Source organism: Heteronotia binoei, chromosome 5 (assembly GCF_032191835.1).
Source record: "Heteronotia binoei isolate CCM8104 ecotype False Entrance Well chromosome 5, APGP_CSIRO_Hbin_v1, whole genome shotgun sequence".
NCBI classification, from domain to species: domain Eukaryota; kingdom Metazoa; phylum Chordata; class Lepidosauria; order Squamata; family Gekkonidae; genus Heteronotia; species Heteronotia binoei.
Genome location: NC_083227.1, coordinates 39,042,559 through 39,063,975, shown reverse-complemented (window position 1 = coordinate 39,063,975; position 21,417 = coordinate 39,042,559). Strand labels below are relative to the sequence as shown.

The window sequence follows — 21,417 nt, the reverse complement described above, 5'->3', positions numbered from 1 at the left end:
CTCTATAGGAGTATATATATCTATAGAAGCCAGCTGGAGTCCTCAGCCATATAGTCTCCGTGTCAATTTGTTAAACAATCAGAGATACCATATAACACAGTAGAAACAATTTCTTTCATAAGGGAAGGTCCCACTGCAGAATTAAAACAGTCCTATTTCATAAGTTAAGTCTAAGTTCAGAAATACTTATAAAGCAATAAGTCTTTGCACATTTTCCATCAATCTCTGTGTGGAATTCAACAATCCCCTGTAGTAATTTGACTCCAAAGGAAAGGTACTTCAGAAAGTAGAGGTACTCCTGGTACTCCTTACGTGTCAGTCAACTCCAGACGACATTTCACATCAAAATGCTTTTTCTAGACCCATGCTGTTCTATAAAGTACAACACTACTATTAGTAACCAAATCAAGAATAAAAATTTAAAAATACAACCATAACCAATCAGTCATACCTGTAATATTCACAATTCGACGTCAAGCAAAAATTCTTATTGCATTTTCATTAGAAACAAGCTCAATATTCATCAAAATGGAGGATTGGGGTTGATGAATATTTTGCTTGTGCGTAATGGAAATGCAATAAGAATTTTTGCTTGACGTCAAATTGTGAATATTACAGGTATGACTGATTGGTTATGGTTGTATTTTTAAATTGTTATCCTTGATTTGGTTATTAATAGTAGTGCTGTACTTTATAGAACAGCATGGGTCTAGAAAAAGCATTTTGATGTGAAACATCATCTGGAGTCGACTGACACGTAAGGAGTACCAAGAGTACCTCTACTTTCTGAAGTACCTTTCCTTTGGAGCCGAATTACTATAGGGGATTGCTGGATTCCACGCAGAGATTGATGGAAAATGTGCAGAGACTTATTGCTTTATAAGTATTTCTGAACTTGGACTTCACTTATGAAATAGGACTGTTTTAATTCTGTAGTGGGACCTTCCCTTATGAAAGAAATTGTTTCTACTATAGGGCTGCCAAGCCCCCGGTCCGGGCGGGGGTTCCCCTGCCTGGAAGGTTCCCAACCCGCCAGCCCACATTGGGCCAGCGGGGGGAACCTCCCTCAATGTCATCAGTGTGATGACATCACTCTATGGTACAATAGGTACCATAGAGTCCCCCCCTCTCAAACGGCTAGAGCGGCCACAAGCGACATCGCCGGTGCAATGATGTCACCTCCAGGTGATGTCATTGCATCGCACGTAAAAGTCTCCCGTCGGACAATGCTGGGGACTTGGCAACCCTATTCTACTGTGTTATATGGTATCTCTGATTGTTTAAGAAACTGAGATGGAGACTATAAGTTTTGGAATATATTTATTTCTTATATACACAGTTTTTTATTTTTCTTCACTGTTCTATACTGTGTTGCCACTTGCTGTTTCCATTACAGTCCTCAGCCTGGCATCAACCCCAGCCTGTGCCTTCTTCCTTTGTGACTCCTGCTTTGTGGAATGAGCATCCTGAGGAGGCAGAGAGGGTATTTTTAGGAATGTTTAGGAGATGCTACAAAGCAATTTAATTTCTCAGGGCTTTTAACGGGGTATAAACTGCAGGCATCAGGTTTTTTGAGGGAGGGTTTCATTTTGCATGTGTTGTATTGTTCTTGACTGATTTTGTAAGCCACCTTGGGCCACCAAGAAAATATTTAAATATGCCATCTCTTATTCAGCCCACAGTGGGAAACCAAGTCCTGTGTGCAGCCATGTGCCTAAATACAACACAGGTTCAATTCAGTTCTCTATAAGCAGCAAATATGAGCGCTAGGTGTCCACCATGCAAAAATAGGACTCTAACAAAGAAGTTGGAATCCTGGGCTGCTTAGGATTCAGACCTCAACACAACAACAGTGGCAAAACCAGGAATGGTGTACCACTCAGATACTACAAGATGGATCATGTTCTATATCATGTTTGTGTACTAGCTCCCCTGCCTCTTGCACATACCTATGGACAAGCAGACTGGAATGCTGAAAAGATCACATCCAGCCTATTCCACCAAAGGACTTAAGATCTCTCTGTGCCTAAAGCATCCCATGCAGAATTGCACAACTTCATGCAAATATAAACATGCAAGAAGTCTCATCTCACACACTCACCATGTCGGTGGCTGAAAAAGCCATGGAAAATCACAAAGTTGTTCACCTGAAAGAGAAAAAAAAATATCGACTACAGATCTCCAAGCTGTTCCTAACTTCCTGCAAGGCACAAAAATAGCAAAATTCTGAAACCCAATCATGGTTGCAATGCAAGAGAAACAGGCCCACTAGAACTCCCAATAGCAAAGGAACTATCACACTGCCTGTTCCACAGCTCATCTGCTGATTTGCTTAAGCCCCTTCAACTGGAAAGAAAAGGAATGTACCTTTTAAGGGGAAGTTCCACAGCTCATTGGCAAAGTCTAAGCTAGGCAGGAACAAGACTCCAGGTTCAATCTCTGGCATTTCCATTTAAAGAAGTTCTAGCAGTGGGGCAATAACTTGTGTGGTGAAATGGCTACAGTGATCAGACTAGAATCTGGGAAATCTTTGTTCATCTATTTTCTGGCCTGGTCATAACAGCTATGGTTGCCCTGAACTTATTCCATCTACACAAGGCTCACAATTTTCTTCCATGCCCAGTTTATTGACCTTTAAGACCCTTCAAGACTTCAGAGGATGGTGGAAGACAGGAGGGCCTGGCATGACTTTGCCCATGGGGTTGCAGAGTCAGACTGTGCGACTGAACAACAACAACAACAACAAAAGTCTTCAGGTGCTCCCACCATGTACGGTTAGACAGGTAGTGACCCAAGAAAGGGCCTTCTCAGTCGCACCTTTGAAACTCTCTTGCCAGGGAGACTCATCTCTCTCTCTCTCTCTGTCGTTTTCTTCCGCCAGTGGGTGAATGAAGACTAGTTTGTTTGGCATTCCTTCATTAATTCTTATTAGCCTGCCTGTTTGTGTGCTTATATGCAGGAGTGGCCAACAGTAGCTCTCCAGATGTTATTTGCCTACAACTCCCATCAGCCCCAGGCATTGGCCATGCTGCCTGGGGCTAATGGGAGTTGTAGGCAAAAAAACATCTGGAGAGCTACTGTTGGCCACCCCTGCTTATATGTATTTGTGTCCATTTTTATCATCACAACTACTACCCTTTGAGGCAGGTTAGTTAGTCTTCCTTCCAATAGATTTATAACCCATCTGCCTAAGATTTAGTTCACACAGGTAGGGGGTTTTTATCCTCTTTCCGCCAAGTAATACTGACCTCTAAATCATGCAATCACTCAGAGAAGCGTAGCATGTGAATAGTGTGACCAAGGACATAACAATGAATGATTAAACTCCAGTAGGGGTTTCAATGAGTTAAAGAAAAAATGACAACTATGGTTCAGCGTTATCTAGAAAATGAGCACGCCCACATACTACAAATTAAATCCCTCTCCAAACATTGTTTCTTCTGGCTGTGTTTTTTCTTTTGGCCATCTATAATGTTAACTTAGTTAACAAAGGCACAAAATGCTAGTCTTGGAGATTCCAAAACAACAACAAGAATACCTATTTTAGTTAATGTCACTAGCTCCAGATCATCTTCCAAAAAAAATGTCCTTCAAATTGCCCAAAAATTCTTTTGGATCATAGGGTACAACACAACATCCTCTCATTAGGTATATCACAATTTGATAAGCTCTAGAATCCATTTCCCAAATGTATCAATGGAGGTAATCAAGGCTTTTTTTGAGCAGGAACGCACAGGAACACAGTTCCGGCTGGCTTGGCATCAGGGGGTGTGGCCTAATATGAAAATGAGCCCCCGCTGGGCTTTTTCTACAAAAGAGCCCTATGAGAAACAATGGTGATGTCAGGGGGTGTGGCCTAATATGTAAATGAGTTCCTGCTGAGCTTTTTCTACAAACAAAGCCCTGGATGTAATGAATCAAAAATATTCTCCAAAATTCAGCATTAGGTAAAGGATACCCACAAGGATAGTCTAGTGAACTGAATATACATTTCAACAACGAAGACATCAAGTATCAATGGAATGGAAACTTACAAACATTTCCTTTAATTTTTTTTTAAGCAATCTAGAGGTTCCAACACAATTTGAACTCAAGCTCTTCTCCAGGAGAAAAGGCTAGAGAGGATCTGCCAAAAGTTATAAGGAACTTTGCAATCTTCCAGATGTTCCTCCAAGATACTTTGACTTCTTACCATGAATTGCCTCCAACTACAACTGTGATTGCCAAACCTGTGAAATACTTGTTCACGTGAACGTAGACCAGAAAAGACCTCTGCTTGTTCATGTGGTCCCAAGCCTGGGCAATTCCACAATGGGATGGATCCAGATTAAATCTTCTGCTCATGAAAGGTGTGTCATGTCACTGGAACAGAATGTTCCTGCCTCCACCCCTCCACTGAAGCCAACTGGCCCACTACTCCTTGGGGGAGGGTGCCCAGGGGACCCTCGGGAACAGCATGAGAGGCAAATCAGGGAGGGGTCTGCCACAGGAGGAGGGAATTAATGGAGGTTACTTTGGCCCTTCCATTAGCAGAAAATTTAGTCTGGATCCAACCCAGTGTGTTCACACCACTCAGAACCTGGGTAGAGGCGGTGGCCAAACAAAGAGTCTGAAGGCATGAGACACAGCTTTGCTACCAAAATTCAGCAGGATTTGGCCTTGGAAGGGATGGGAACCAATGCTCTCTCTAAGCTATGGAGTCTTATGAGCAAATATTCTACTTGGTGAGCTACTGGCATGAAAGTTGTGAGCTACTGCAGAAATGTGTGTGCTCTGGGGCCATTTTTCCTGAGCTAAGACAAAAAGGTATGAGCTGGAAGCTAAAAAAAACTGTGAGCTAGCTCACACTAACTCAGCTTAGAGGGAACAGTGATTTGGGAACTAAATGTAAGCTTCTTTGAACAGGAGAGCTCATAATTTATTTATTTTAAAGGACTTATTACTGTGCCTCTCCAAAAAACCTTCTTGAGGCAGCACTTCTACTTGATCCTATGTTGCCTGCACAACACCCATTAAGGCCCCTCGGAGAGCTATTTCCACCTCCTTTGGAGCAGTAGAGCTAAGAGTCCCCCTCCAATGCACAGAGTATCTCATGAGCTGCCCAGAGTTAGAGTCATTGCTGGATTTTCCTTAGCAAACTGCAAACAGATGTCAAATTACAGCAGCACAGGAAGCCCACCCCATCACAGTGGGAAAAACTCACCTGGGGGATAGTATCACAGAGGCCATAGTGTTTCCGAAGGAAGCACAGGAGTTTCTCTGAGGGGCGGTCCACAGCCAACTGGTGGGGATCCACTCGCTCTCGCTGAAGAAGAAGGAAAAGGAATTGAAGTGAAGATGCAGGGAACGGCCTTGGTAACTATTGTCTATTTGTTGGCTCTCTGGGGCAACTGGTTGGCCGCTGCGCGAGAATGGATACTGCATTAGATGGACCACTGGTCTGTTTCACTGGAAATCACCCTCTGCTCAAAGAGAAGAGTCTACTACTTCTAGTTCAGGAGAGGAGACTGAAATACAGGAGTTGTCACTACAGCATCAAGTTTAAAGGCAGTGAAAATTTCTGCAAGCCCTGAGGGGGAAAGTATGGCACAAGAAGGGGTAGAGGCACCCATCCAAGCCGTCAGGAAGAGAAGGCAGTTTTGTTAACTAGAACATGTGACGCGACCTTATTCAGATGGTCAATCAAAGTCAATATTGTGTACTCCAGCTATGAACAATTTCCCAGGTTCTCAAATACGGGGTCTTCTACATAACTTAGTACCTGATTATTTTATGTGGAGATGCCAGGGATTGAACCTGTGGCCTTCTAGCTACAAAGCAGATGCTCTGCCCCTGATCCTCTCTCCCAAGCTTGCCAATTGGCTACATATTCCCCAACCTGTAAGGAAACCAACAGCAAACTGGTCTGTTACAAGATGGCAGCCAAGCCTTTTCTCCTAGAACCAGTGAAGCTGTGGTTGCTTAGGGCCTTGGCATAGCAGAGGCGTTGTCTCTACAGGTGCAGCAACCTATCCTAGGGAAACACAACAGACTGTCTCTCCCTACAGCTGCACCAAGAGCTTTTGCCAGTTCCACCCATCCATACTAATCAGGCTGACTGAATACACTGATGGCAGAACCATCCCCATTAATCCTGTTCAGATAGAGAACCATGAGCAGAACAATTCTGGGACTCTGCAGCCAATTAAAGGCCAGCTGTTGGATGGGATTAATACATGTTCAGGGTATAATTTCCTTTAGAGGAGACTGAGGAGATGGCTCCCTTCATAGGATCATAGAGTTGGAAGGGACCTTAAGGGTCATCTAGTCCAACCCCCTGCACAATGCAGAAAACCACAAATACCACCCCCCTAAATTCACAGTATCCTCATTGCTGTCAGATGGCCATCTAGCCTCTGTTTAAAAACCTCCAGGGAAGGAGAGCCCACCACCTCTTGAGGAAGCCTGTTGCATTGAGGAATTGCTCTAACGGTCAGGAAGTTCTTCCTAACGTTGAGTCAGAAACTCTTTTGTTTTAATTCAATCCGTTGGTTCTGTTCCTACCTTCTGGGGCCAAAAAAACCCAATTCCACACCATCCTCTATATGACAGCCCTTCATAGTACTTGAAGATGCTGATCATATCATACCCAGTTTCTCACTGATCATCAGGTCTGGACTTGAGTCCACAAGGAAATCTTTCCACCAATCGGATTAGCTACTGATCCCCCCACTGGCTTCCTTCACTCAACTGGGATATCATACTGGAGGGCACTGCCTGGGATTCAGCTGCCCCAAGGATAAGTCCAAAAAGCAACACCTGCAACATGTAGTGGAAGAGCTCCTTGCCATAGCCATGCCTTTGGAGAGATTCGTGAATGTAGAAGTCCAGGACACACAGGGGTTCCACCTCGTTGTGAGCACCGTGGCGGTCCTGGAAAAAAGGGGAAAGAGACTTGATAGACTGGTATTTGTGTGCAAAACTGAGCAGGGAAAAACAAGACAACCATACCTCTTTTTCTATAAGTGAATGGAGACTTAGCTTCTCAGCCATCTATAAAACTCTGCACAATTCCAGCTATATCCCATCCTTCCACCAAGGAACTCAGGGTAACAAACGTTTTTCTCTAGCAGTGTGATGGTGAGAGTGTTGACCTAGGATCTGGGAGACCCAGGTTCAAATTCTCACTCTGCCATGAAGCTACATTGGTTGATCTTGGGGGTGCAGGCCAGTTACACACACTCTCCCAGCCTAGCCTACCTCACAGGATTGTTGTGAGGATAAAGACAAGAACAATGAACATCACCCTGAGCTCTTGGAGGAACAAAAAAAGATAAATGGCTTTTACTCTTAGGTCTCAGAGGATTCTCCAATCCACAGCTTGTGGCCAGCATTAAAGAACCTTGGCAAGCACAACACTGCCCGAAGCATACAAGACTGTGAAAGGAGCCTTTAGCATGTCCTTAAAGATCTGCTGGTCTCGAAGCTAGGCATTTTGTCTTCCTACCACATGCACATAAGCATCAGCCAACTTCACAGCCACTGTGGAAGAGTAGCCAGACAGGCATGCTTTCTTCGCTGCCCCATAAACCTTTGCATAGCCTCTTGAGCCCTCTAAGAAATGGCTGTCCAGACTGTTGTACCGATTCCAAGGCTACTGCCGGAGACAGAGAGCTTTGTGCCTCCATTTAGCTTAGAGCCTCGGATAGATGCGCTCACTCATGTCAGGCTGGACAGAGGGCCTCAACTCTGAGGGGATGACAGCCTCAACCTTGCTTTCTGTAGCCAACCAGAACACCCCCAATGGCCTACTTCACTGCGCAATGGCAATCCTGAGACCTCTGAGTATAGCTAACCACCAGAATTTAAATCGCTGCCTGAAATTATGATTGTAGCACATGCAATTGTTTTAAATTGTTTTTATGTTTTTATTGTATCGGTCACACTAATATGTTTGTGTCAACCCTTGGTTTGCAAGCCGCCCTGAACCTGCCTTTGGTGGGGAGGGCAGGATATAAATTAAATAAATAAACCACAGTGGCTGCAGCTTTCCCTACAAAAGCAATTGTCCAGCATAACTCACCAGGACAAAGAGTTTCTTATATCCGACCTTGAGGAAGCCGATCACAACCCCCTTCCCATTTCTGGAAGCAAGGAAAGAAGCAAAATGTTGAACAAGCGACCCATTGACGGCAGGGAGCCTCTATAAGGGTCTACAGATTGCCCGTTCACTGTAAATCTGGACACAATTAAGACTAGAATCCCAGCTTAGGAGTTCACTCATGAACATGGCTGACTGAGGGAAAGAGGTATGAAAATGGCTGGGCTAGCAACTGCAGGGAGGAACAAGAATTTTGCTCCTTAGAAGTTCTACTGGTCTTTCAGACCTTACCACACATGTCCCAGTCCCTCCCCCCCCACTACAAAGCCTAGTAATTTATTTGAAATAATGAATTCTGATTAGGGTTTGTAGAATCTTTCGGGCTCAAGTGCCGTGTTCTACTGGAGAAAGTTTTTCTTCCAGACATTTCGTTCTCAGCTGTGGAGAACATCCTCAGTGGCGTTGCAGCCGGAGCAGGCGCTCTGACCTTCTTGGCTGCTGTGCATTGAGTGAGGCCAGGGCTGCTGGAGAGCTGCTATTTCTATTTTAATGAATTCTGAGTTTGCGCAGGCTACCAAGTTCTCTGAAATTGCTTCAGCAGTATCCATGGCCAAGCAATCATCTAACAACAGCAAAGTTTCCCCTCACTGCACCTGAAGATATTCCCCCACCAATAAAAATCCAACCCCTCCTACAGTCACTCACTTTTTTACTTCATTGTCCTTCAGAATATAGAGAACATGGCGGTTGGTTTGCATCCGTGAGGCACTGGTAATTGGTGTTGGCAGATTCTGGGCCTAAAACCAAAAAGATTTAAGTGGGTGGGGGAAGACAGAGACTTCAAGGTCAAGAGGAAAAACTAACGTCTGAATTGGAACATGTTCTCCCTGAGGAGCTAATGTCCTTTCTCTTCTTTCTTATAGCCTTTGCAGCCAAACCTATACTGAAAGACATCACATACCCCTTACCATCGTCCGACACACAGGTCAAACACAGTCTGCCAACTACGGATCCAAAACAAAATTCCCTGGTTTTGATGGCTGCTTGTAACTGTAAGAATAGGGGAACTTTTGTCAAAACATTGGTGCATCATAATACATAGCTTATGGTCAGTGTGCAATTTAGTGGGCCATGGATTCGGTAGTAGACACTCCTTCACATGGTCAAGTCTCTCACACAACCATGAGGCCTAGACATTTCTTTAAACAGATCAAAATCTCATTTTGGAATACCATAGCAGCCTCACATTCAAAACTACAGTCTGTTGTACTTTTATGTAGCCCAGCCTAGCCCTAAAGCTCACACTGGGTACTTTTTCTTTCCCCGTGAATAAGCTCATGATCACTATTGCCCTTCTTTCCTCACTGCTCGCTGGGATTAGAACTCAGACTTCCACGACACAAATCCAGCATTAACAAGAGAGATGAAAAAATCCACCTGCCACCACATTTGCATTCTATTGCCTGAAACTGATGGGGCTTCAGTAGGAACAGGATTGCTCTCTGAATAAGTTTCTCTTGCCAAAAATGGGCAAAGAAGACCCTAAGTTCAGTCCCTGGTGCCTCCAGTTGAATGGATCTCAAGCAGCTGGGCTCAGAAAGGCCCTGTGACCGAAAGCCCAGAGTGCTGCTATCAGCCAGAGTAGAGAATACTGGGCTAAATGCATCTAAAGTCAGGCCCACTATAGCGGAGCTTCACGTGATTCACAGACTGTAGTGGTGGCTCTTTCTGCTCCACCTCTTGTCCCTCCCCCCCGAGAATTCAACCTGCTCCCTTGCCCTTGTAAACCTTCAAGCCCCAAATCTTGACTTACCTTGGCAGAAGCCTTGCCCATCTCATCGATGATCGCCATTAGCTGCTGCTGCAGATCCATTCTAAATATAAGAAGACACCCAAGTGGAATCACAAGGCAAACATGCATCTGGAAGTTAACCAAGTCTTGGGGAAAGTCTGAAGCTTTGCAGGCATCCCCAAGTCAAAAGAATACATGGACACTTCCCTGGGCCCAATCCTATATATGGTTACATAGAGTTAAGCCTCCTGATGTCTTCTCAGCTTAAAGGTAAAGGTAGTCCCCTGTGCAAGCACCAGTCATTTTTGACTCTGGGGTGATGTCGCATCACGACGTTTTCATGGCAGACGTTTTAATGGGGTGGTTTGCCATTGCCTTCCCCAGTCATCTATGCTTCCGCCCCAGCAAGCTGGGTACTCATTTTACCGACCTCGGAAGGATGGAAGGCTGAGTCAACCTGGAGCAGGCTACCTGAACCCAGCTTCCACCGGGATCGAACTCAGGTCGTGAGCAGAGCTTAGGACTGCACTACTGCAGCTTCACTACTCTGCACCACGAGGCTGCTTCTCGACTTACTCCCAAGTAACTGAAAAAGGATAGCAGCCTTACAGCACAGCTCCATCTACTAAAACCTACGCTTCTCCCAGAAGTTAAAAGCAAAGGCCCATGGCTCAGTTGCAGAATGCATGCTTTCCATGTATAAAGCATAAGATGAGAAAACGACAGAAAGACAATATTGTGTAATGGTTAAGAGTGTCTGACTACAATCTAGGAGGCCTGGATTCAAGGCTCTGCTTAGTCATGATGATCACCGGATGACTCTGGGTCAGTCACTTCTCCCAGCCTAACCTGGACTCATAGGGATGCCACAAGAATAAAAGGAGGCAGCCACTCTGAGCATCTTTGAGGAAGGAAAGGATAAAACTGTAACATTATGAGCTTTTTCACACAGCCTATATATTCCAGTGTGGCAGCTGGTCAGATACTGAACAGTAACAGGTTTCTGCTGGCATTTCAGACAGACCCGATTCAGTAACTGGCTGCTACCAGAATACTGTTACCTTTTCACACAGCCCCACGGCTGTCCCAGTAGTGAGGCATGCCTGAGTCGTTATTACAAAGAGCAGCTTTCTTTCAGTTTTCAACCTCTCCTTCCGGGTTGAAACTGCTATGGGATGCTGTATGAAATGCCCCGTAGTGATTCTGGGAGTGCCGTTTTCGCGCCCTTTTTTGCCCGCTGGCACGTGATCTCTGCCTTTTTTTTTTTTTTTTAACATCAGGCTAAGATCACTATAGTGCTATAGTGATGTTTCAAAATAGCACCACCATTGGAATGCCTGGGCTCCATTGAGATGCCTGAGATTGCTGTGGCTGACACTTTGTAACAAGTGCCCCATTGGATACACAGTTCAAGTGGGAGATCAGGGCACCAGGCACTGGTCTGTCACCTGTTGCTATCACTTCCATACCCACACAGGAGTCACAGGAATGTGATTCGTTTGTGAGTCTGAGGCACATTTGGGGGGGGGGTTGCCACCTGGAGAGGGGTTGTCCATAGGGCAGCAGGTTTCAGCCGGAGAACAGACCAACAGTGATTGGTGAGACAGATGTTGCTAACACAGCCTGATGTGCACCCATCCATGCTCACAGGCTATTGGCTGGAAAGTGACTTGTGCCAAGCTGCAGCAGGTATAAATGTTGGGAGGGGGGAGCCACAGATCATGTTCAGATTGCCAGGCATTGTAAACTCTCTTCCCACTTGAACTGTGTATCCAATCCTATGGTGGTGCTGTTTTGAAACATCGCTATAGCGCTATATCAATCTTAGCCCAACGTTCCCCCCCCCCCCAAAAGCTGGAGATTGTGCGCCAGTGGGCAAAAAAGGGTGCGAAAACGGCCAGCGCTCATTGAAGCGAGATAAAAGCTGAATAGTATGAAATGGCTCGCTTCAGTCACGGAACCCTACCAGGAAAAAAATCATGTGTCTGAAAACTCCCATCCCTGTCCCGGATTACTCCAGGCCGGCACAATACTGGCTCCTTTCAGGTTTCCACTGGTAGGTGTGAAAAAGGCCTATGAAACCAAGAAGGGAATATGTAGTTTCAGAGGGTAGCTGTGTTGGTCTGCAGTAAAATAGTCAGATTTGAGCCCAGGAGCATGTCAGGTGTCCCCAACCCTTGGGCCGTGGACCAGTATCGGTCTGTGGCCTGTTAGCAACCAGGCCGTGAGTTGTATAATTATTTCATTATATATTACAATGTAAGAAGAAGACGACAACATTGGATTTATATCCTGCCCTCTACTCCGAATCAGGACCAGATTGACATGTTTTTTGAGGGGAGGCAAAATTAAAAAATGACACCCCCCCCCCCTTATGTGCCTTTCTATCTTATGGTCCCATAGAATACAATGGACCATACCCAATTTGGCACCCCCCCCCCCTCCATTGGCACCCGGGGCAAGCACCCCCCTCTGCCCCCCCCCCTAGATCTGCTTCGAATCTCAGAGCGGCTCACAATCTTCTTTACCTTCCTCCCCCACAACAGACACCCTGTGAGGTGGGGTTGAGAGAGCTCTCCCAGAACCTGCTCTTTCAAGAACAGCTCTGCAAGAGCTATGGCTAACCCAAGGCCATTCCAGCAGCTGCAAGTGGAGGAATGGGAAATCAAACCCAGTTCTCCCAGGTATGAGTCTGCACATATAACCACCACACCAAAATAAAGTGCACAATTATATCATCCCAAAACCACTGCCCGCCTCCTGCCCGCCAGTCCATGGAAAAATTGCCTTTCCTGGTGCCAAAAAGGTTGGGGACCACTGTTGTAAAGCAGGGGTGGCCAACGGTAGCTCTCCAGATGCTTTTTTGCCTACAACTCCCATCAGCCCCAGCCAGCATAGCCAGCATGGGAGTTGTAGGCAAAAAACATCTGAAGAGCTACCGTTGGCCACCCCTGTTGTAAAGGATCCAAAGGTACCCTGCATATTGTAATCAGCTTGATTAGAGCAGAAGGAAAATGCTTGAGAACTGAAAATTAGCATCTGTAATGACAGGGAATATGTAGAATCTTTGGCGTAGTGTTTTATCGATCCAGCTCTTCTTGCCTTGAATGGAACTAGAGAGCTCTCTAAGACAGAGAAAGGGAGAACTAAAGCAGCACATGCTCATGTACAGTTTTGCTTAAAGAAACTGAAAGAAAGGGACGGATCTTAGGCTCTCAACCTCTTCCTTTCAGTGACACACAATAAGTGTGGTACATCTAAGAGGAAAAGAAACAATTATATTTAAGCATACATGAGAGGGATCAGCGCATCTTCACACCAAAGCGAAAGCAGCAAGAATCATCTCAAGGGCTTGTGAACATGGTCATGAAGGATGCAGAGCCTCCCCGCCCCTGCTCATCATTAGTATCCTTTTTGCAAGGAGTGATCTTCTTTAACCACTAGATGCCCCTGTTCTCCCACCAACAGGCTCAGGATCCCAGCCTCCCCACAACATTCTCATTCTGCTTTCACCAAGGCCAGGGGTGGAAGCCAAGAATCCTAATGTTTCTCTCCCTCCCACCAGTAATTCTCTCTCAAAACAGCAGAATCAAGAACCTAATGCCTCAGTCACATGGGACAACCCGGTGAGTGCCCCACCCCCATTTCTTTACTCCCAGCAGTGATAAAGCTACAATGTCACAGCCTTTGGGCAAACAGATCACATTAGGTTACAGGAACTGACTGATCACATTACAGCAAAATGCTACACAAAGCAGAAATAGGATAAATAGTTTAAAAGTGTCCAATGACATTTCACAGTGGAAACTGAAGAGGTCCAAATCTGACCAGTACAGACAGGGATGAGGGATTACCTGGGACCAGTTTTGCCCACGGGTTCGAGCAATCCCAAAAAGAAGAGATGACAGTAATATAAACTGTGTTTTGTTCATAATGAACTAACCCTTTTAGCACTTTCTGATGATGGCTTTCCAACTATGTTCTAAAGAATCATAGGGTACCTCTGAACCTTGTTAGAAATCCATCAAATCAGAAGACAGGTGATTTATTTACTTCATTTATACCTTCCCTTTCTTCACAATGAGGACTCAAAGTGGTTCACATTGTTCTCCTTTCTTCCATTTGAGCCTCACAACAACCCTGAGAGGTAGGTTAAGCTGAAAGTGTGTGACTGGCCCAAGGTCACCCAGCACGTTTTGGATCTGGGTCTCACAGATCCCAGTCCAGGACTCAGAAGCCAGAATCTGAAAGACAGCTTATTTGTCCTTTCTCCTTGATCTCTGTAACACACACTCACAGGGAAAGCACTGGCTATATACTAATCTCTGTTAACAGAGACCAATTGCAGGGCCAGCAGACCTTACAAGCATCTGCATGAACTGAATATGCTCCAAGATCCTCTGCTGTGCATATGACTTGCACTGCAGATCACAGGGGTATCTTGGCAGGCAATTCATCAGTGCAGAAAAGGTTCCTTGAAAGTAGAAAGTTTGAGAGGGTGGGCAGCTGTTGTCAGTAGGAATGACATCATTTACAGAAGTACAGCAGCACATGGTATGCTACCTGGGATGAATTTGGCTCTGTAAATCTGTTACGTCTTTAAGATGCCCTCCCCACTTTTTGGTTTCTGCTATAGGGGAGTATTAGCTTTTCTCGTGTGTTAGGGTACTGGGGCAAGAAATTTACAAAGTATTGCATTAGGGGACTGTCATACAAGACAGGAGATACAAGTAATTAATGTCCATTATGCCCTGTAAAAAAAACTGGCCAAGATGGCTGTTTTAGCTGATTTTAAACTTAACACCCAACAGCAAAGACAGTGTGCCCATGCCATAATCCGTACCGTAGATCAGAGTCATAAAAAGCATGCTCTGCAATTTGTCATAAAAAGCATGCTCTGCAATTTGCACACTAGCTTTAACTAAGCACTTTAGTATCTTTATCATATTCAAAGCACTCCTGAGAGGCAAATTGCAACAACAGACACTGATGAGTTCAAAGACATCTAATTAACTGCAGGTTCAATCCAGCCTTTCCAGTTCTATCCACTGGTTTAAAGATTACAAGCAGGAGCAGCTACTAGTTTACACACAATTTGACAGATTTATACATTATCATTAGCTCCAGTTTTGTGTAGTGGTTAATTCCCCACTCCTCCACTTGCAGCTGCTGGAATGGTCTTCAGTCAGCCACAGCTCTCGTAGGAGTTGTCCTTGAAAGCACAGCTGCTGTAAGAGCTCTCTCAGCCCCACCTACCTCACAGGGTATCTGTTGGGGGGGGAGGGTAAAGGAGATAGTGAGAGCTCTGAGACTCTGAGATTAAGAGTATAGGGCAGGATATAAATCCAGTTTCTTCAACTTTTCATCAGTGAATCCAAGGTAGCATGCATAGAAGCAATCCCCTCTTCACGACAGCACTGCAAGGTTGGTTAGCGTGATATCTGGTGCAATGACTCTGACTGGAGATTTGAACCCAAGTGAGCCCAGTCAAATTCAGTATGACCCAGCCACCAAGTATAGGGTGGGGGATATAAATGATAGTGCAGAGAAAGTCCTAAACAAGTAAAACACTGTCCACGGTGATCGTTCGAGTTGGTAGCCATGTTAGCCTGTATCACCAAAATAAAACAAGAGACAAGCTCTTGGGAGATTCAACAAAAGTTATTCCAGCATAAGTTTTCAGACGCAAGCTCCTTTCACCAGATGTACAAATTAAAATTTATGTTGAAATACATGTGGTGAGCTTCTCCAATGCCACAGAACTCCCGTTTTTATTTTGTTAAATTAAGAACCCAGCCAGTATATTACCCAAGCCATATCACATTCCACACCACTGTGGGAAATAACTGCTCTCCAGCACGCAATACTTCTGCTGGGTGTTACCACCAATAAACCTAAGAGCTCAGGACCAGAGATATGGGAACCGCACGCCTATGCAAGAGGCAGCTATCTCCCAACATGCTCTGGGACAATGGATAAGGAGGCAACTATTGTCCATCATGAAGGGGCTTGGGGAATATCAAATCATTGGTTGAGGGGAGATCGGTCGCAGTCTCAGGCGGTTGCTATGGGTTACCTATAGGTCGTGGCGAACCCGGGCCCCCTTCGCCCGGAGGGTTGCAAGTGCTGATCCACAGTCGTGATCCGCTCCCCAAATATCGCGTCCACATCGAAAGAGAACTCCATGATCCCGTCATCCGGGTCCTTTCTTTCTCCACCCCACGCCCGTCGCTTGGACTTCCGCCTAGCAACGAGGGGGGAATGACTCCGCGAGACAAGCCGCTTTTCCGAACGTTCGTCCCTTTCCTTAGCAACGTCCTCTTTGCACCGTTGCCTGGTTCGGCCTAGCAGCAGTCGCCCTAGCAACCGGATTCCCCCCTCTTCAGCAGCCTCACTTGAGGAAGTGTCTAGACAGAAATGCGCATCTCCAGGCACCACAGTGGGGCGTGGCGGCCTCCCTGAATCAAGAATGAAACTAGATTGGGAGGATCCCATGAAAGCTGCCGGCTTTATTTAATACGGTGGGTTGTGCAGCCCGTTTCCCCAGCAGGTTTACTCAGATGGAAATCCCTCAGTTCAGTAATAATTACTCCTAACTAAATGCAGGGTTGCAACCAACTCAGGGGCACTTTTTTTCCTTTATCAGCACGTTTAGGAATGGTGCTACACCAAGGAAAACTACAAGCTGCCGGCCAATACTATCTGGATGTCTCTCGCAAAAACTGGAGAATTTGAAAGAACTGTGGTCTGTCAAATACAAATAGCATTCCCATACAAATATTTCACTTCCTGGTTGAAGCTGGCATCCCACCAACCTGGAGCTTGACAGCACCCCTCATTATTCCCCACTTCTCATATGATGAAATTAATTTTTAATTCTGGCGATAATAGCACAGCATAGAGCTGGGTTAGAGACTGAATTAGGATCTGGAAGATCCTACACAATATCTTGCAATTTTGCTCAGAGGTAATGCATGCTGCATTCAACGTGGCTTGATCCAAGGAAAATGGGTTTGGGATGTTGGTCTGCTGTAGAAGAGCTGGATGTGAGTCCAGTAGCATCTCAGAGTTTCAGAGGATGAGTTTTCAAGAGTCATAGCTCTGTTCATCAGATGTGTTCAGGATTGCAAGCTATGCAGCACACTGCTATGTTTATTTTTGAAATGTGTGCATAGGATTGTACGAAGTAGAGCACTATCACAAAACAACTAACAATAAAATCTGTCATAAATACAAAAACAACAGGCTTCCAAAGTTATGGGAATCATATCTTCTTTCAGTAGTACATTCACACTGGAGAGAAAAACAGGACATGGCTCTGATAAGGGGAATAACATTTGACCAAGTATCTTACTGCTCCTGTTTTATTTATGGCAGCTTGCCCATAAGGTTATCTAATACAGTAATTCCCACAACTATAATCAGCAAGAAACAAAGTGGACAAGTTTCAGCCCAATAATTCATGCCACACAAAGCTGCCAGTTACAGCAGAAGAAATACTACCACCTAGCTCTAAGGCTTTTGAAGACAAGGTTGGACAGTGTATTTGGAACTGGGAACTTCATAACTGGTGAAACAATGCAGAAGCACATAATATAACTGGAGAGTCTGTACTCTGGAATTGCCCTGATTTGAGGGGCAATCCTAAGCAGATCTATTCAGAAGTAAATGCTCTTTAACTAAACAGATTGAATTCTCAGAAAACTATTCTTAAGACAGTAGCCTTACAGTGCCAACCTAAGCAGAAACTACTCCCTTCACATCCACTGAAGTCAACAGATGGGTATAACTCTCCTTAGGTTAATGACTCCTTAGGTTAATGAGACAGTTAATGACTCAAATCCATTCCATTCCAAGTTTGAAACAGCAGGCATAGATGAGAAAGATGTGTTCTTTAGCCTTAGAAATGTGTTTCATTAAACAAACTGTTTTAATAACAGCCTGATAAAGTTTTGTGTAACTCAAAAGTTCACAGGTTCAATTCTTGGCATCTCCAGTTAAAACAAAAATCAGGTAGTAGGTGATGCAAAACTCATCAGCCTGAGTCCCTGGAGAACCGCTGCCAGTTGGGACAGTCTGATTCAGTACAAGTCAGCTTCATGTGTGCTAATGTGGAGTCAGACTTCTTACAATCCATCACCTTTTGACTCTGCTTTCTACATTCCTTTTTTGCAGGCCCAGGGATATGTGCCAACTGATGAAGTAGGTTCTAGTCAACAAGTAGTGGGCCATGATGAAATTGTTAGGGCTGGATCCAAAAGTTAGGTGGCCAGTAAGAGAAGCCACTTCTGCCAGCGGAACAGAAAATTTCAGCCCTTCCATTATCACTGAAGTCCACCCTTCTGAAATGCATGGGGAAGGGCCAAGCCTCATCTCACCAAACTGTGGTCCAGTTCCCACACTAAAATAGCCTTGTAGCCAGAACAAGGGTTTTTAATGACATGTTCTTTACTTTTCAGATGTGAGGGGCTCATATTGGAACCATGGCTTGCAGGAACCTTCTACCTATCATTTGCCCAATTTGAAATACGCCTCAGGAGCCACCATTTGCATTCATAGAGAAATTTACACTACTGTTTACCTTTTATGTAAACTGATGGCTTTTTTGTTATTTTATTGACCCTGAATATTGCTTTACTTGGCCATCACAGCTATGCAATTTTGGTAATGAAATGTCATGTTTGCTTGATTTTCAAGAGCAAATGGCAAACTGTGGCAGAACACTGCAACATTTTAATGACTTTCCAAATGAATCGTCAGCAATAAACTTGCAGCTTTTCATGAAACGTTAAAACTTGGAAGCACCTAATTTTTACCAAAGCTCACATGCTACTGTAGTTTTCAGGGCTCCATTTCTCTTCCTCTGCTTTAAGGAACAGCATGGACAGCTTATTCTCCATTAATGGCCACTTTGGAAAAGTTATTATGAATAGGATTGACTGGATGATTGCAAACTGTGCACAATCACTCCCACATAAGTTACATAAATGCAATCTGCACTGGACCCAGAACAGCATATTTCACTTAGATGACATGAGGGCCTTGTGGCTCTGAAATACTTTGTGTGGCTTTAACTTTCCTGGAAATAACTTTTTGGAATGGCAGGAAATGTGGTTTACTGACTCACTTCCCAGGCCAGCCACATTTGTTAACAAATACTTGAGATCTCAAAATCTCAAGTCAGTACGCTCTATTGTCTTTCAGCTTCATGCTCACTCATCCTCCTCCCCTGCCCATGAAGCAGCCAGCAGTCTGTAATAACTAGAATAAGTAACAATCTTTGCCATCTGTTTTTAAAATGTATTTTAACTATAGTCTTTATTATAACTGGTTTGTGCATTGCCCAGAGTCATGAAGGGGGAGGTATTTTTAAGTTTCCTGCATTGTGCAGGGGGTTGGACTAGATGACCCTGGAGGTACCTTCCAACTCTATGATTCTATGAAGTAGCAGGGGCTGGGTGATCCATAAATCTTATATAAATAAAATCAAGCAAGGAATTCTCAGAATCATGATGTGATCAGAGATAGATAAAAAGTAGTGCTTGGTTTCAGTGGCTGTCAGCCCCCTCAAACATAATCCTCCCCTACCCATGAAAAAAGCCAGTTTGATGTAGTGGTTAAGTGTGCGGACTCTTATCTGGGAGAACTGGGTTTGATTCCCCACTCCTTCACTTACAGCTGCTGGAATGGCATTGGGTCAGCCATAGCTCTGGCAGAGGTCCTTGAAAGGGCAGCTGCTGTGAGAGTCCTCTCAGCGCCCCCCCCCCCAACTTCACAGGGTGACTGTGGTGGGGGGAGAAGATATATGAGATTGTAAGCTGATTTAGAGAGAAGGGCGGGGTATAAATCTGCAGTCTTCTTCTAATACTCCCAGTCGCTTTGCACACCACTTTGAACCTAACAGAAAGATGAAAGTAAATATATATTGGCTAGTGAGGCATTTCTGGAAAGCTGACAAGGAGAACACGAAAGCAACAGTGATACCTTGTATTGTTATGGTTACTGATGCAGAATTATTAATGTGTGTGATGCAATACAGAACACAAGGAGCTTATAATTTAAATTAGACACAAGAGTGAGCATGGGAGGAAAGCAATGATAAGAATATACATTCATCTTTAGTTTCCTCCACCATGGGGATGGAGACTAAAGCAGTAGTGCTGTTGCCTCCCAGCAAGCAGCATTCAGAGGTAACACTGTCTCTGAAGTTGGGGGTTCTATCAAGTTATCATGGCTAGTAGGTGCTGATAAGCAAGGGGGAAGCCAGAGGTGACTGCAAATTGTGACAATAAATTCTCTAAATTGTGTTGTGAGCTACTAAATTCTGTTGTGTGAAGGAATCCTGAACTTTTAATTCCCTAGGTTACCCTGAAAGCTAGTGTTACTTATTTATTTTTGCTGATTTCTAGTATGCCCTTTCCCAGGTCAGATTACAACATAATAAATAATTAAAATCACATCATAAAACAATTAAACAGTTAAGCCATTAAAATAAATTAAAATAAGGCAGCATCAGTGTGCAAATACGTACATCCTTCACAGATTGAACACAGGATGCGGTCAGTGCAGGGAGGCCAATTAGCTGGTGTGAGGACGCCCACCTGCCTCAGCCAAAAGCCTGGCGGAACAGCTCCGTTTTACAGGCCCTCCGGAATGGTAATAAATCCGGAAGAGCCTGTATCTCCTTGGGGAGCTGATTCCACCAGATTAGGGCCAGGGCCAAAAAGGCCCCGGCCCTGGTCAAGGCAAGCCGAATGTCCTTTGGGCCAGGGATGGTCAGAAGAATTTGATTAGCCGATCATAGAGGCCTCCAGGGCTCGTATGGGGAGAGATGGTCCTGTAAGTATGTAGTCCCAGGCCGCGTAAGGCTTAAAAGTTAATACCAAAACCTTGAAACGGATTCGGTACTCAATTGGTAGCCAGTGCAGACTGCGCAGCAACGGTTGACTGCCTGCCCGTACAGGCAGTTCAGTCGTGCTGCTGCACTCGTTGGAGTTTCCAGATCAGTCCCAAGGGCAAGCCTGCGTAGAGCGAGTTACAGTAATCCAACCTGGAAGTGACCGTTGCATGGATCGCTGTGGCTAGATCCTGGGGAGCCAGATAAGGCGCTAGTTGCTTGACCTGCCGAAGATGGGAAAAGGCAGATCATGCAACTGCTGTGACCTGGGCCTCCATAGAAAGGGTGGCATCCAGCATCACTCCCAATCTCCTCCCCTTCTGAGCTGGCATGAGAGGCGCACCATCCAGGGTGGGGAGCTGGATACCCGTTCTTAGCTCACCACAGCTCAGATACAGGACCTCCGTCTTCGCTGGATTAAGCTTCAGCCGGCTCAACTGTAACCAACCAGCCACTGCTTCCAACGCCCTGGTCAGATGAATTGAGGCAGAGTCCATCCGGCCGTCCATCAACAGATAGAGCTGGGTGTCATCTGCACACTGGTGACAATCCAGCCCAAAATCTCTGGCAATTTGGGAAAGGGGGCGCATATAGATGTTGAATATCACTGATGAGAGAATAGCTTCCTGCGGAACACCACATTCCAGT

General features: G+C 45.0%; 1 protein-coding gene across 3 annotated transcripts in view; it reads right to left on the bottom strand.

The window, feature by feature from the left end:
- ATAT1 (alpha tubulin acetyltransferase 1) overlaps window positions 1-16,121 on the bottom strand; it is a 32,129-nt gene extending 16,008 nt beyond the window's left edge. The window contains exons 1-7 of one of the 3 annotated variants that reach the window (XM_060239207.1): window positions 15,949-16,121; window positions 9,894-9,954; window positions 8,786-8,877; window positions 8,063-8,123; window positions 6,799-6,912; window positions 5,204-5,305; window positions 2,102-2,147 (exon numbers count right to left, since the gene is read on the bottom strand). In XM_060239207.1, coding sequence (XP_060095190.1) covers window positions 2,102-2,147; window positions 5,204-5,305; window positions 6,799-6,912; window positions 8,063-8,123; window positions 8,786-8,877; window positions 9,894-9,954; window positions 15,949-16,058 — 586 coding nt within the window. In that variant the 5' untranslated portion in view covers window positions 16,059-16,121. The remainder of the gene's footprint in view (window positions 1-2,101; window positions 2,148-5,203; window positions 5,306-6,798; window positions 6,913-8,062; window positions 8,124-8,785; window positions 8,878-9,893; window positions 9,955-15,948) is intronic. The other 2 variants (XM_060239208.1, XM_060239209.1) reach the window with 2 other exon arrangements.
- Window positions 16,122-21,417: the final 5,296 nt, after the last annotated feature.